Below are 17,355 nucleotides of genomic sequence, written 5' to 3'. Positions count from 1 at the left end.
AAACTTAGGAATTCTCACTTCATGTTTTTAATTATAGATGCTAATATTTTACTATGAGATTTTGTTGGTTCGTTTGTTTTGAGAGAGTCTTACTCCATCTCCCAGGCTGGAGTGCAGTGGCGCAATCTCTGCTCACCGCAACCTCCATCTCCTGGGTTCAAGCGATTCTCATGCCTCAGCCTCCTGAGTAGCTTGGAATTACAGGTGTGTGCCACCATGCCCAGCTAATTTTTGTATTTTCAGTAGAGACGAGATTTCACCATGGTAGTCAGGCTGCTATGAAACTCCTGACCTCAAGTGATTCGGCCTCCCAAAGTGCCTGGTCTACTGTGAGGTATTTAAATTTAAAATGGGCAGAACAGCCGTTGTAAAATTCTTTGTTATCTCATTTCACATAATTTCTACCAAACCTATTGTGTGTTCTATCTTGCTTTTGTGGAATTCTCGCATTTTATTTCCTAAAATTGTGAATAATTAGTAGATAATCTCCCTTGTGCACCATGTAATTTGCCCTGATGAACGTGTAGGAGAGTGCGTTTAAGTTATTGATACTATTTGCTTTGAGGTGCCTGGCTCTAGATGTGCTCCATGTGATGCATCTACACAGAAAAAAAGCTTTATAGATGAGTATAAAGGCATGTGTAATGGCCTGTGGGTAAAGTTTCTGGACAATGGAAAGAGAATAGGAAGGAAAGTTATGTATTTCTGTTGACTGTTAGTGTTTATCAAAGGACCCTTTGCAAATATTTCTGCTATTCTTTGTCACAGTCTTTTGCTAAGAGCACTTTGTCTTAAATATCCTATTGCTCCTTTAATACTATTACCTGAAATTGATGGAACTAATAACACGATAGTACAAGGATACTGCTCCTTGGTGTTTTTTTCTGCAATGGCATTCAGGGGTCTTTAAATTCTCTTGTATTCCCTGCAGTAGTCTGAGGTCAGAAAAGTACAAAAATTGGTAGATGTCCATATTTTAGTTTATGAATGAAGTAGTGTTGAAATACCTTAAAATTATATTTCGTTTTCCACAGCCCATCTTAAGCAGTGTCAGTAATAGGGGATCTTGCCTTCTTTTCGTAGACTGGGCACACTTACAGGTTATAGGAAATCAGAGCGTAGGATTATTTAAAATTCTCTCAGGATATCTTGGTTTACCATTGCTTTTTTATTAATCTTCTTGACTTAATGTGACCTGTACCTTCAGTATAGATAATTATTTGGATTGACTGAGGGAGTATCATTATGGGTTCCTGACTATTTTAGGAAGATGTTCAGTCTCTAAATTCGACTTGTAGGTATGGGAAATGAGTCCTATCATAAAAGACCACATCCTAAGGAAATAAGGACGCATGAGGCAACTTTTAATTTGAATTTGACCTGGAAACTAGTTAGGCTAAAATTTTAGTTTATGACTCTCAAAATAGTCTCCACAGCAGAAACAGATTTATTTAAAACAGGAAATTTATTTGAAGTTGGACATAAATTTGTTTTTAGTCTGATTACAAGTTAAGAACACCCAGCCCAACTTTCCTTTCCTACACTTATTCTTGAAAGCTGACAGAGTTCAGGCTCAGGTCTAGGAATATCAAGTCTTACAAAATATAATCTAAAGATTATGTTCTAATTGGTAGTGTCCTGAGGAGATCTGATAATGTCTCGATATTTTGTCTGATCAAGCCTCAAAAACTTTTAATGTAGAGGTCAACCCAGGAAATCAAGAATTTTTCAGAGTTATCTCAGGATTTGAAGTACAGTGAAGCTCAAGGTCTTCACACTGTCCTCAGTGCACTATAGTGCTATAGATCTAGTTTGAAGCCAGTGGTATCCAGGACCTTAGCCAGAGACTTCAAGGGTTTGGAGAGCAGTAGAAAGCCCAGCAATGCAGATACTTGGGCTACTGATTGTACCCAGTGGAATGTGTATGGGATTATTTTTGACTGTTAGAAGGAAAGGGAGAAATAGAGAGTTGGATAAGGAGTTTTGTTTATTTGTTTATTTTATTTTATTTTTATTTTTTGCGATGGAGTTTCGCTCTTGTCTCCCAGGCTGGAGTGCAATGGCACGATCTCAGCTCACTGCAACCTCCGCCTCCTGGGTTCAGGCGATTCTCTTGCCTCAGCCTGCTTAGTAGTTAGGATTACAGGCGTGTGTCACCATGCCCAGCTAATTTTTGTGTTTTTAGTAGAGACAGGGTTTCACCACGTTGGTCAGGCTGGTCTCGAACTCCTGACCTCAGGTGATTTGCTCACCTCAGCGCCCAAAGTGCTGGGTTTACAGGCATGAGCCACCACGCCTGGCCACAGTTTTATTGATACATGTCTGAATCTGAAAAGATAGTGGAAAGTACAGGAAAAAATGCTAGAAAGGTGTTGGAATTAAATAGAATAATACTTTAATTAATCACCACTTTTTTGTGTTGTTCAAATGCTGGATATCAGTTAGAAAGGAGAAGTTCTTGAAACTTACCCAGAAAAGAAATGAAACAGGAGAGAAGGCTCAGAATTAAGGAGTTTTTCTGGAGGAACGTTACGATTTTAGGTAATAATTCTGTAACAGATGTTTTAAAAGAACTTTATATAGCAGAAAACTAAAGTTAGGGTATTGCTTATTTTTCTATGGTACTTTCTATTTGGGTCCCTGTTGCCTATTACTGAGTTGAATTTTGATAGTGATTCAGTGTTTCTAAGCTGTTTGAAGATATTTTCTACCAGTTTTACACTCTGCTGTATTAATTAGAAAGACAGCTCCCTGTTGCTCTTCTGGTCTGTATGAGCACAATTGAAGATTTTTTTTTTTAATTGCGTAGTCAAAAAATTTGTTTCCTTGATTATTTGAATAATAGAAGCTCAATGTCTAGAATTTGGCAATACACAGAGGTACAGAGAAACAGTAAAACTTATAAATCTGTAGTTCTGATTGCTGAGAGAGAGCTTATGAAACACATTGTTTTTTTTCTTTTCAAACATAGAAATGCTCTTAAGTACATACTTATTTTAGAGCTAAGAACAAACTTAGAGACTATCTAACTCAGAGTTTTTTATTTTTTATTTCACATTTAATTTTTTTTTTTTCCCTGTCTTAGGGTGCTGAAAAATCGTAAGTGGGTTTCTGGTGAAGTTCTTTTTTTTTTGACTCACTGGTTTTTAGACTTTTTTCTTCTTTTTAAAGCAGTATAACCCGCTTTTCAAATGAAAGCTTACATGAAACTCCAGTGTGTAAAACTGTTGAAAACGTACTTGTTCTGGTTGAAGCATGGGTAAGGGGATCTGGGATTTTTCTTCACCAGTGACTTCATGGGCATGCCAAGAAGCTCCAGAACTCCAAGGAATAGTTTAAAAGCCCCTTTCTCTTTTTTTTTTTTTGGTCAGTTTATTTTAAACCAATAATAAAAACCCCTTTCTAGGCCAACTTGTAGCCTAGAGAGACAGAGTGGCTTATGAAAGTTCACAGCAGTTCAGTGGCAGAGTCAAGATAAAACGTCGGAATATTTACTGCAGGTCATTGCTCTTTTCCAGTGCACCCACTTCAGAAGCTGTGATTTCACTATACATACTTGAAAAGCTGTGGTATTTGTTAGCTATTGTTTTGAAACAATTATTAAGATGTTAAATTTCATGATCTTTATATTAAAATTTCAAACAAATAATTTGGTACTAAATAATTATATTAAACTCTCATAGTTTCCTTTCTTTTCAGGAAGGAGATGGATAAAGCAGATGTTTATTGGGGCATTCCTTATCCCAGCTATGGTGTGTGGCACTGCCTTCTTCATCAATTTCATAGCCATTTATTACCATGCTTCAAGAGCCATTCCTTTTGGAACAATGGTGAGTTGCTTGAATCTTACTTTTAAACTGAAAAAGTATACACATTCTAACTGAGACCTACTGTCCCTCCAAAATACGTCTTATTAGATGTTTTGATAGTTTCAGTCGGTTCCTACCCAGTCCTGGAAAGTTAGATGAGGAAAATACTATTGTTGTTAGCCTCCATAAAATTTTGGTTAAGTTTAAACCTATAGTTGGCTTTTTATTTTTTCTTGATTCTGTAAGCCAGTAAAGTGAAAGGCTGACTTTAAAAGCGAGCACTGGCCAGGTGCGGTGGCTCACGCCTGTAATCCCAACACTTTGGGAGGCCAAGGCGGGCAGATCATGAGGTCAGGAGATCGAGACCATCCTGGCTAACACAGTGAAACCCTGTCCTTACTAAAAATACAAAAAAAATTAACTGAGCGTGGTGGTGGGCGCCTGTGGTCCCAGCTACTCAGGAGGCTGAGGCAGGAGAATGGCATGCACCCAGGTGCAGTTTGCAGTGGAGGTTGCAGTGAGCTGAGATCGCGCCACTGCACTCCAGCCTGGGTAACAGAGCCAGACTACATCTCAAAAAATAAAATAAAATAAAACAAACAAACCTCACGAAGCATTTATGTCAACAATATACGTTGCTATAGATGTTAAAATGTGTTCACATATCTTACCTGTAAGCACAGGCTTGGAAATGCTTTGAATTATTTAAATATATTACAACTAGAACACATAAAATGAGTTAACCCACAGTCTCCCAAATCTTGGTGTTACCTTTTTACTAGAAACAGAATTTTAGGCCTAGACTAGAGTGAAGGCTTAATGTACACTTGTGCATACATATTCATACATGTATATGCCAATGCAAGTTGCAGGGTGGTTACTGCTTTTAACAGAGGCCCAATAACTTAGTCACGGTCATACAGACAGTTAATGGTAGAACTGCCACTAGAGCCCACAATCTCTGTTTTAATCTTGTTTGGGTTTTCTTTCTATTATATGGGAGGTAACAAAGAGTTTCACAAAAATTTCAGGTGACTTTGTTTTATAGTCCAATTTTTTTCAAAGACACATTGAATATTATACATTTTTATTAAATCTTTAATACCTTTTAGTTAGGAATATTTTGAAACTTGCTTCAAAGTGGAAATTTTTTTTTCAAGCCAAAGTAAGTGATAATGGTCAGAAAAGGGAAAAGTAATTAATTATATCAGACCGGGAAAGAATTTGCTTTATGGTAGTTGCAGGCCATCAGAAAGTACATAGAGTGAGTCAAGTTACTTCTCAGAGATCATCTGCTGAATTGGTTATTTTCATAGTGCTTTAAAAATTAAAATTCTGATTCTGTTAAAATTTTTATCAGAAAGTTTTGAATTTGGTATTGGTGAAAATGGTATTTCAAAGTTACTTTGTCTCGCTAAAATTGTAAATTTTTACCACTTTGTAAATGGAGTCTTAAACGTTAATATTCAGTGTAATTTGCCTTTAGATAATTTAATAATTACAAATTATTAGAATATAATATTTAAAGTCTGTGCTGAGCCAGAGAAGGTTTATAAAATTGATCTTTAGTGAATAAAAAGACTAACTGTTGGTACTTGGCAGGCTCCTACAATATTATGTTCTTAATTTGCGTTCTAATGAAAGAATACTGGGGGAGGGGCATTCCCCTGGCCTCATGTTTTAACCCGATGTGTGCTTTAGGGTCTCCTTTTCTCCGCTTAAGAGTGTGAAAACTTGTTTTGAACATGAACTTGAAGAACTTGAGGTGAATGTTTCACCCAGCTCTTCATTAAGTACTTGAACTACTTAAGTTTGTGGTTTTAGTTGTTTTGACTTGTTGACATTCAGAAGGAAATGGTTACATATTCTCATAAACTCAGTGATTCTCAACCCTGGGCACACATTAGAATCACTTGGGGATTTAAAAATTTTAATGCTCAGGGCTTTCTTTTAAGCTAATTAGTCTGTCCTGCTTTAAACCCAATCTGTAGTGTTTACCTGATTCCAGTTCCTGGGATCTGGGGATGGATCTGTTAGCCAAAAGGCTCCCAGACCATAGGTACCAGGTGTCTCAGAAGCCAGGTGTCCCTACTAACTGAATACCCTAATTTGAGAGTCAGAGTCTTCAGATCCTCCTAAGTGCTCTTCCCCAGGCCTTACCTCTTTCTATCCCCCATTCCTTTGATCTCTTGGCTATTGAGCCCTTTTTCTGGGTGATCTTCACTCTAATTCTCTGTTCTATGAAAGTTTCCACAACTGGCCGGGCATGGTGGCTCACGCCTGTAATTCCAGCACATTGGGAGGCTGAGGCAGGCGGATCACTTGAGGTCAGGAGTTTGAGATCAGCCTGGCCAACATGATGAAACCCCATCTCTACTGAAAATGCAAAAATTAGCCAGGCATGGTAGTGCAGGCCTGTAAACCCAGCTACTCGGGAGGCTGAGGCAGGAGAATCGCTTGATCACTGGAACCCAGGAGGTGGAGGTTGCAGTGAGCCGAGATCACGCCACTGCACTCCAGCCTGGGCGGCAGAGTAAGAGTCTGTCTCAAGAAAAAAAAGAAAAATTAGATTGATTTTGGAAAGCTAAAAACTTTTTCTTTTGGGAATTTGTCCAATAATGATTTAGGTGCTATACCCAGAGATTTTGGTCCTGTTAAGAGTTCCTTGGGAATGAGAAAGGATTTGCCAAGATGTTCTGGAAAAGGGTTTCAGACATGAAGTCTTTCTTTCGTGGGCTGTAAATCTCAGATCCTAAATTTTGATCTTATTGTTGGATTCCAAAGGACAAAGAACAAAATTACAGAGTTTTAAAACTCATAGAGGCAAGCTAGCATGGGAACTAATCACCTTTCTTTTCTAGAAAGATTTATAAAATTGGCCGGGCGCAGTGGCTTATGCCTATAATCCCAGCACTTCAGGAGGCCAAGGCGGGTGGATCACCTGAGATCACCATGGCCAACATGGTGAAACCCCGTCTCTACTAAAAATACAAAGATTAGCCAGGTGTGGTGGCGGGCACTTGTAATCCCAGCTACTCGGGAGGCTGAGGCAGGAGAATCGCTTGAACCTGGGAGGCAGAGGTTGCAGTGATCCAAGATTGCGCCACTGCATTCCAGCCTGGGCAACAAGAGCGAGACTCCGTCTCGAAAAAAAAGAAAGATCTATAAAACTAATGTTAGAAAAACTTCATCATCTAAGGTGAGCTGTTCACAAATGCTAAAGCAAGCAAAAGGATTTTATAAAGATATCAAGATCAAAGGCTCATTATGTGGGATCAGTGATATAACAATAAAAAAAGAAAAAAGAATGTCTCCATCCCATTATTCCTCTTTATTTTTCAAATAAAATGTAACCCTCAAACAAAAAAAGTAGGAGGAAAGATCCCCGGTAAGAGGGAAGTGAAGCCTGAGATAAGCAAAGCAGTTGATTGTACAGGAGTACCCAGCCGCCTTAGCTGAAAGTCTTGTTGCTCATAAAAATTTTCTTTTAGAGATACTGAGAGATTATATTAAGTAAAGTTTGAGCAACTGTATGAGAGCAAAGGTGCTGTAAAACTGGACAGGCAAATTTACTTTTCCAGGAGGAAAAAGAAGAAAGTGGTTCTACCTTATAAGAGTATTGAGGTATTAGCCATAGTATGTACATCCTATCCTTTAGTAGAAGGTGACAGATATTCTTGTCTCTGACCTATTCAAAAGATTACTAATAACTTAGAGACATGGTGGTCTGCTGATTCAATTGAAAAGGAATGTGAGACTAGGGAAGAAACTAGTAATATAAAATAATGACCTGGTAATATGAAATAATGAAGGCAGCATCTAAAAAGATCTCATCAGACTGAAATGATGTGCCAAACCTAAGAAGATGAATTATAATAAGGATCAATAATAATGCATTTGTGTAGCACTTTGTAGTTTACAAAGCATTTTCACACGCATTATCTTGTCTGGTTTTCAGAAGAACCCAAAGAGATAGGCAGAGCTAGTGGTGTGGTTATTCCTATTTTACAGAACAGAAAATCAACAGAAACTCTCCCATAGTTTTCTTTGTTGTACTGGTGGTGGTGATGATGGGTTTTTTGTTTTTGTTTTTGGCCATTTTTCTTTTCTTCCCTTCTGTCAAAAGGAATCCTAGCTTAATTCTGAGAGCAGTGGGTATGTTTTTTTGCCCTTTTCTGTTTGTGTGTTTTTACAGATGTACTGAGGTATAATTAACACGTGATAAGTTGCATAAATTTAAAGTGTACAATTTGATGGATTTTAATACACACACACACACACAGACACACACTTGTGAAACCATTACCGCACTCAAGATAAAGATGTTTGTCACGTTGAGAAGTTTTGTTATATACCTTTGTAATTCATCCTTTTTTTTCTTTTTTCTCTCTATTCTTAGGTAACCACCAGCCGACTCTCTCATATCATAGTGTAATTTGCATTGCTGAATTTCCTTTGAATGGTAGCTCATACAGTATATATTCTTTTTTGTTTCACTCATAAAAGTTATTTTGAGATTTATTGACGTTGCATTTTATTTATTTATTTATTTATTTTGAGACTGGGTCTTGCTCTGTCACCCAGGCTGGAGTGCAGTGATGTGCTCTTGGCTCACTGCAACCTCTGCCCCTGGGGTTCAAGCAGTCCTCCTGCCTCAGCCTCCCTAGTGGCTGGGACTACAGGCAAGCATCACCATGCCTGGCTAATTTTTGTATTTTTGGTAGAAACAGAGTTCACCATGTTGGCCAGACAGGTCTTGAACTCCTGACCTCAGGTGATCCACCCATCTTGGCCTCCCAAAGTGCTGGGATTACAGGCATTTATTAATAATTTGTTCTTTGTATTGCCCAATAGTATTCAGTTGCATGGATATACCATAATTTATCCATTTACCCAGTAATTTACTAGTTTTTTTTGCTATTGCAAATCAAGTTACTGTGAGTATTTATGTGTAGGTCTTTCTGTGGAATTACATTTTCATTTCTCTTGGATAAATACCTAGGAGTAGAATGCCTGGGTCATATGATAGTTCAAGTTTAACTTTTCCCAAATAGTTTTGACATTTTACATTTCTATCAGCATTCTATGAAAATTCCACTTGTTCCACATCACTGCCAGCACTTGATAGAGTCAGTCTTTTTAATTTTAGCTGTTCTAGTGAGTGTATAGTAGTGTCTTTCAGTTTTAATTAGCATTTCCTAATGAGTAATCATGTTGAACATCTTTTTATTTGCCTTTTTTTTTTGCCATCTGTATATCTTCTTTAATGAATGTTCAGATCTTTTGCCTATTTTAAGAGATTGTTTGTTTTATTGAGTGATAAGGGTTCCTTAACATATTGTAAATACAAGTCCTTTGTCTTATATGTATTTTGTAAGTACTCCTATTTTGTGAGTTGTCTTTTCATAATCTAAAGAGTATTTTTTGAAGGGCAAAGTTACTAATTTTAAAGTCTAATTTACTGTTGTTGTTTTTAATTTTATGCTTTGCACTTTTTCTATTCCATTTAAGAAGTCTTTTGCCAAACCAGACATCACCAAGCTTTCCTTATATGTTGTCTTCTAGAAATTTTACAGTTTTAGCTCTTAAGTTTAGGTCTAGGATCCATTTTTGGCTAATTTTGTGTATTCTATGAGTTAAGGGTCAGAGGGGTTTTGTTTTGTTTTAGGTATGACTGGTCAGTTGTTCCAGCACCATTTGTTGAAAAGATTATCCTTTCTCTGTTGAGTTGCCTTGGCACCTTTGTTGATAACCAATTCACCATATATGTGTGGATTTTTATTGCTGAATTTTCTCTTGTTTCATTTCGATTTGTTCTATTTCAATTTGTCTTGTTTTTAATGCTCATACTACACTGTCTTGATTACTATAGCTTTTTAAGTCCTGAAATCAATTCCTCTTTTTCAAAGTTGTTTTGGCTTTTCTAATATTCTTTGCATTTCCATATAAAGTTTAGAATCAGCTTGTCAGTTTCTATAAAAAGTCTTCTGGGGTTTTGATTGTGATTACATTGAATCTGTAGCACAGTTTGGGAAGAATTGACATCTTAACATTATTGAGTCTTTTGATTAATGAGCACAGGATATCTCTCAACTTATTTAGATATATTTAATTTTTCTCAGCAACGTTTCATAGATTTTAGTGTTCAGGTTTTGTCCATCTTTTGTTGAATTTATTCTCAAGTATTTCATATTCTGTTGGTGAATGATATTTTTTAAATTTCTTTTTTTTTCTTTCTGTCTTTTTTTTTTTTTTGAGACGGAGTCTTGCTCTGTTGCCCAGGCTGAAGTGTATTGGCACAATCTTGGCTCACTGCAACCTCCACCTCCCCGGTTCAAGCGATTCTCCTACCTCAGCCTCCCTAGTAGCTAGGATTACAGGTGCGCATCACCATAGCCGGCTAATTTTTGTATTTTTGTAGAGACAGGCTTTCATCATGTTGGTCAGGCTAGCCTCGAACTCCTGACCTTAGGTGATCCGCCTGCCTCGGCCTCCCAGAGTGCTGGGATTACAGGCATGAGCCACCATGCCCGGCCATTTTTAAATTTCAAATTCTGATTGTTTATTGCTAGTACAGTCATGCATCATTTAATGCCAGGGATATGTTCTGGGAAGTGAGTTGGTTCACAATTTTTTCATTGTGTGAACATTCCAGAGGGCAATTACACAAACCTAGATGGTATAGCCTCCTACACACCTAGTCTGTATGTTATAGCCTGATCTTACAAAGCTACAGACCTGTACAGCATATTATTGTACTGAATGTTGTAGGCAGTTGTAACACAGTGGTAAGTGTTTGTGTCTGTAAACGTAGAAAAGGTACAGTAAAAATACAGTCTTATAATCTTATGGGACCAATGTCAGATATGTGGTCCATCATTGACCAAAAAAAATTGTTATGTTGCGCATGAGAGTACAGTTGACTTTTGGGCAATATGAGGGTTGGGGTGCTGACCCTTACCCCCTGCCCGTACAGCTGAAAATCTGCATGTAACTTTTGACCCTCCCCAAAACCTTAACTACGAATAAGCCTACTGTTGACTAGAAGCCTCACTGATGAACATGTATTTTGTATATGTATTATATACTGCATTCTTACAATAAAGTAAGCTAGGGAAAAGAAAATATTATTAAGAAAATCATAAGGTTAGCTGGGTGTGTGGTTTGTGCCTGTAATCCCAGCTATTCAGGAGGCTAAGGCAGAAGGATCACTTAAGCCCAGGAGTTGAGGCTCTAGTGCTCTATGATTGTGCCCTCTCTGCATTTCAGCCTGGACAACGTAGTGAGACCCTGTCTCTTAAAAAGAAAAAGAGAAAATCATAAGGAAGATAAAAATATATTTGCTATTCTTTAAGTTGACGTGGATCATAATAAAGATCTTCATTTTCATCATCTTCACATTGAGTAGACTGAGGAAGAAGAGGGAGGGGTGTCTCAAGGATGCTGTCTCAGGGGTGGCCGAGGCAGAAGAAAATCCACTTATAAGTGGACTTGAACAGTTTTTACCCTATTTTTGAGTGTTGACTATATGTAGGAAAACAGTTTTTGAGATATTGGCTTTGTATCCTACAACGCTGCTAAATTCACTTATTCTAGTTTCTTTACTTTAGTTTTTTACATAGATTAAAAATTTTTTTTTATTATTTTAAATTTTTGTGGGTGCATAGTGTTATTTAAAAAAACAGATTATCAAATTATTTAAACAAAGACAGTTTCACTTCTCTTTTTTGGTCTGTATGTCTGTTATTTCTTTTTGTTGTCTGATTGCACTGGTTAAAACCTCCAGTATAATGTTGAATAGAACAACAGACGTCCTTTCTTTGTTCCCAATCTTGGGAGGAAGACATTTAGTCTTATGCTGTGAATTAAAATAATAGCTTTTTTTTTTTTTGTAGATGCCCTTCATCAGCTTGTAAGTTTCCTTCTATTTGCAGTTTGCTGCAAGTTTTTTTTTTTTTTTAATTTTGAATGAGTGTTGGATCTTAGAGCAGCATTTTTCTGCATCTTTTGAGATGATCTGTGATTTTTCTTTTTTAATTCTGATAATATGGTGAATAGCATTAATTTTCTAATCTTTAATCAGTCTTGCATTCGTTTGATGAACTTCACTTTGTCATGATATATTCTTTGTTTTATATATTGTTAGATTACATTTGCTAAAATTTGTTTTTTACATCTAAGTTTATGAGAGATATTGACCTGTAGGCCAGTCTGGAAGCAAAGATAGAATAAGTAATAGCCACATTCTTGGTTTATGTCTGAGATTGAGAAGATGTGATCAGTATGTAGATCTTTGGGGTATTAAGTACCAAGAGGCAGTACTTGTTTCTAACTTGTTCTTGTTGTAGATAAGGGAGGCCGTCAGCATGGAGTAAATCTTTCTTCTCCCCACTGCCTGCTTTCACTCTCCTCTGAACAGTGACTAGGGGAATAGAGGAGAGCCCCATATTAATTTGAGTTCCAGGGTTTTCATCAATATATTAGACCCTCTTAGCTGCTAAATTGTGTTCGTAAATAATGTGGAAGCCCAGATGGAAAACAGATACAAGCATGATTTTATTATTATAGGTATATTTTGCAAATTAAGTATTTTTAACACTCTAACAAGAGCAGTAAAGTTGTGATGGATACAAATCTAATATCAAGGGGTATGAATAAAGTAAGCTATTACTTATCTTCAGCACCCAATTTATTTAGTTATCAGTATTGAGAAAAATTCTTACTTCACAAGTGAGTTCATTCCATGTGATTTTTTTTTTTTTTTTTAAACAGCTTGCCTTGTAATCTTGGAGTATTTTTCAAGTAACTTCATCCAGAACTTGATCATAAAGGAGTGGGGAACTGGTTTCACAGCTTAATCACTATTTCTAACAAACTGCTCACATTTTTAATCATATATTAAAGAGTTGGACAAGGAAAGAGAAAATATTGACAAATACTAAGCAATTGCTAATGTCTTTTTGAGACTATAGGTTCCTTTATTGACTATTATGTGCACTGAAGGCAAGATGTGCCCTCACTTTAGCTGCCACTCAATTGTGTCACACACATTGTGCTGTAATAGTACTTTTGCTTATACAATTTTTAGTGAACAAATATGTGCAGGCCTTAATTGGGATGGGGCGAAGGAGATAGAATAAAAGACCAATATAGTATTACAAGCCTTCCTAATCAGTGACAAAATTCATTGAGTTCAGTATATACACAGAGATAAGCAGGAGAAACTTTATTCTGAGGTTTGCGTGAAAATGAGTTAACCTGGCTATGATCTCTCCAGTGTACTGCTATTTGGTATAAAACTCCTTTGATCTGTATGTATCTTATTACAATTAAAAGTATTTTAAAAAGAAACTATTTTCAAAAGTATATTCAAATCAAATGCTTGTGGAATCCCGGAAGCTCTTCAGTAGGACCTGAGAATTCTTTGCAACAGCTTGAAAACCATTCTTCTAGACCATATAATTCTACATGGTCTAGGAATGTTTTCTTCCTAGAAGGAATTTTGTCTTTAATTCTTATTTCAAATTAGAGTTCTGGCAAACTAAGGAAAAAATACATAGGTCTTGATTACAGTGTGTTAAGGTTTATGAGTCTTGTAGTTATTAAGAAAGTAAAAGCAAAAATTGAGATGGAATTTATCACTCCCCATATTTATGACATATGTATAATTCATAAGACTTAAACTATCTTAAAAACACCTGCTTATTTTTCACATTTCACATAATATAATATGAGCATAAATTCATATTATTCATAGGCTTAGGCCTAAACTGAAACACAGATAAATTGGGTTCCTGAGTCTGATGTTTAAAATGGTATTATGGAGCTCTATAACTCTGACACATTTATGTTGTATCTGAAAAGGAGATGACAATACTCTTTGGCTTGTTTAAAAACACATATGCACACACAGAAGGATCTAATGAAGAATTTTTACTAATATTGGTTCAAAGAGATCTTTCCTTCTTGTGCAATCACTATGGATTTCCTACCCTCTTCATTTCTCTCAGTGTCTTCACATGTTTCATTCAATTTTTCTCTCACTTTTACTTTTTATTATAACCTAAAATATGTAATTTAAAGAGATCTTAGAGGTGATTCAGTTCTACTCCATTTTACAGAAGGTCAGAGTGAAGTGATCTTAATTAGATCGTTTGCCGGAAAAGAGCTGATTTTATAAAGAAAAATGTCACAAAAATAAATGTTTCTAATTGGCCACTTTGGTTCTAGAATCTTTGTATGGTCTTCTGTATAATTTTGGACTTTGCACTACTAACAGGCAGAAAAATATTTGTACTATTTTACTAATAACACGTAGATAGTGATCTTCTTCTATTAGGATTCCAAGGCAGTGTAGAATAGAAAAGAGCATGGGCTTTGAGGCTGGCAGATTTGAGTTGAAATTTTGGTCTGGCTCTCCACTAGCTATGAGATTATGGGAAGTTACTTATCCTTCTCTGAGTCCCCTTTCCTTCATCTGTAAAATAAAGAAATAACACATATAAAGCTCTAAGTGCATATTACGAGCTCAAAAAGCGTAGCCAGATAAGTAAGTTGGTTATAATAATGAAAGACAATGGATAAATATGTTTAAAAAACCATGACAGCTGAGAGTGAAAGAGGAGAAAAAAGGACTATGGCAGAGATAGTGTGGGAGAATAGGAAAAAGTGGTAAACTAAATTGGATAAGAACTAGTTCAACTTGTATTTAGTTTAGTTCTAATATTTTAAAGCATACCTTTTTCTGTTTTCATTAGTGTACTTCTTGCACAATTTTAGCCCATATTGAACTTAAACATTTTCTTTTGTGATCAAATTGTGTTTAAATTGTGTCTCTTTTGTTTTTATTAATGTTATTGTTCTCTGAGTAATCACACATTTTTATTTAATTTACAGGTGGCCGTTTGTTGCATCTGTTTTTTTGTTATTCTTCCTCTAAATCTTGTTGGTACAATACTTGGCCGAAATCTGTCAGGTCAGCCCAACTTTCCTTGTCGTGTCAATGCTGTGCCTCGTCCTATACCGGAGAAAAAATGGTAAAGAGAATGCTAAATCTTATGCGATTGTTTCACACAATATATAAGTTCTTAAGGCTGTTGTGTACATGTAACTTCAGAATTGGCATGTATTTATGAGAATGACAATCTTAAGTTTGAGCCTAAGGAGTTCATTTTACTGTTTCCTTTAACCTACATTGTTAGGAGTAATAATAAATTGTACCCTTATTCCACTTTCTGAATATTGTGCCATTTACAGTTAAGTCAAATGCTTTCCTATGGTGTAGAGGTGAGTGTGAACTAAAGCTGCAGTTTTACTAATCCTGCAGGCCAAATCTAGTCTGCTGCCTATTTTTGTCAATAAAGTTTTGTTGAAATTCAGCCGTGCCCATTTGTTTATGAATTACCTGTGGCTGCTTTTATAGTACAGCATCAGAGCTGGCAGATCAGTAGTTATGTCAGAGATGCTATCACCTGCAGAACCTGAAATATTTACTATCTTTCCAGATATTTTAGTACTGTATGTATATATATATATTAAGTCTCTGTCCCTAGATATTTTACCAGATTATAAATATAGCATATTCAGGTGCTTATACAAATAGGTGATAATTTTGCTCTGTCCTTTCTAGACTGGAAGCATGTAGACATTTATAGAAATGGAGGATGAATAAAATAGCCCCCCTATAGTTTGAATTGGCCACATTCTTTTCTTTCCTTAGATTGGTGCTTATGAGAGACTTTGGTTAGAAGTTTTGTAGTTTATTTTTTAAAGTAATTTTTTTTTTTTTTCCGTAAATCAGTATTAGACTGTTAGGACCCATCAGTATCCTTACTAGGAAGGGTAAGGTTAAAGGGAAATCATAGTCAGAAGTCACAAAAGTTCCTCTAAGTCACTAGGGCTAGTGAAGGAGAGGAGGTCTGGTGAGAGCTTCCTCACCAAAGATGCTTTGCATTTAGGTATAGGAAGGCTTGTGTGTGTCTCTGTTTTGGGGAGTATAATCATGGGAACCTAAATCTGAATACTGGATCTGCCTCTCATTGACTGTGTCACCTTGGGCAGATCACTTTTAACCTCAGTGAGTCTTGGCTTCCTGTAAAGTAATGAAAGAAGACTACATTAAATGATTTTTAAGTTTTTTTTCAGCTTTCAAATTTTAAAATTTTTTTTCTCAGTTTTTTAGTTTGTTAATTTCATAGTTATTAGTTTAGGATCTTTTTTGTGCCAGGTATTGTGCTAGGCACTGGAAATACCTAAATGAATAGCTTCTGCCTGCCATGGTTTATAATCTAGTGAGGTTTTTTATATATATGTACACATATGTATTTGGAATTGGACAGTTACAGTATAGTGTGGTAAGTAGTGTGGTGGAGATATGTTCAAGAGGCAGTGGAAGAATAAGAGAAGGACCCACCTCTTCCTGGGAGACTCAGCAAAGGTTTTAAAGGGAGAACATTTGAGCCAATACTTTCAGGAGAGCAATAGGAGACGAGAGAAGGCATCCAGGTGGGGAATTACCCATTACAGTCAGTAAATGTTTGTTGAATGAATGAATGAATTTCAAATTTTATTTTTTATTTCTTTGGTGCCATTATAAATAAGAACTCATAATACCTTAATTGCATAATTTTTAGGAAAAGGAATTATAGAACCAAGGAGAGAATGAGCAAAGAGATGACAAGGCCACAATTTGGGAAACATTATTTCAAATGGGGGTCTCTCGACTCTCACTTTCTTTCCCTTTGGCTTTTTGTGAATAAATGCCTATAGGGTTCTAAGAAGTTATGGAAGTCTAGTAGAACCAGAGGGAACACTTAGAGACTTTTGCAAGTTTTGCCAGTGTCAGTTATTTTTGTTCTCCATATACTTGTCTCAGCCTTTAATGCAGAAAGAATATTGATTATAACCTGTGGCTAAATTGAAGTCCCACCTATATATTGTGCCTCTTTTGGTTTTGGCTTTTCATTTTACTGGTTTGTTTCTATCCTTCAGAGATGATGTTAAGTGTCAAGTACCTGCTTTCTGTTATCAGTGTTTATGTAATATGGAAATCATACTAGAAGTTTACTATTAATTTTAATATTTTCCAGGTTCATGGAGCCTGCAGTTATTGTTTGCCTGGGTGGAATTTTACCTTTTGGTTCAATCTTTATTGAAATGTAAGTTTTGATAATGTATTTATGTTTTGAGGGATTTGATTATAGTAAGACAATTTAGGAGTTAGGGAACATGTAAAGTCATCAGTTGGGAGAACATCTAATAGTCTGTTAATTCCATGATTCCAGAAAGGGGTCTAATAGGCTATATAAAGGTAGCTGTTGACTGTGTTCTTAAATATTCAGGTGATGTTTATACCTTTTTGTATTGTATTCTAGACCTCCCTCACCTAAGAGGAAATCTTAGAAATCAAAGCTATGTGTTGCCGGGCGCAGTGGCTCACACCTGTAGTCCCAGCACTTTGGGAGGCAGAGGTGGGCAGATCACGAGGTCAGGAGATCGAGATCATCTTGGCTAACACAGTGAAACCCCGTCTCTACTAAAAAAAAAA

At 36.3% G+C, this 17,355-nt stretch overlaps 1 protein-coding gene across 1 annotated transcript in view; it reads left to right on the top strand.

Moving 5' to 3' along the window:
• The window catches only part of TM9SF3 (transmembrane 9 superfamily member 3), a 75,107-nt gene that overhangs the window by 29,944 nt on the left and 27,808 nt on the right, over positions 1 to 17,355 (top strand). Inside the window, exons 8-10 of the mRNA XM_012000256.1 lie at positions 3,700 to 3,830; positions 14,706 to 14,845; positions 16,898 to 16,966. Coding sequence (XP_011855646.1) covers positions 3,700 to 3,830; positions 14,706 to 14,845; positions 16,898 to 16,966 — 340 coding nt within the window. The remainder of the gene's footprint in view (positions 1 to 3,699; positions 3,831 to 14,705; positions 14,846 to 16,897; positions 16,967 to 17,355) is intronic.

This window comes from Mandrillus leucophaeus, unplaced genomic scaffold (assembly GCF_000951045.1).
Source record: "Mandrillus leucophaeus isolate KB7577 unplaced genomic scaffold, Mleu.le_1.0 Scaffold117, whole genome shotgun sequence".
NCBI classification, from domain to species: Eukaryota; Metazoa; Chordata; class Mammalia; order Primates; family Cercopithecidae; genus Mandrillus; species Mandrillus leucophaeus.
This window is presented reverse-complemented; position numbering and strand designations above follow the sequence as displayed.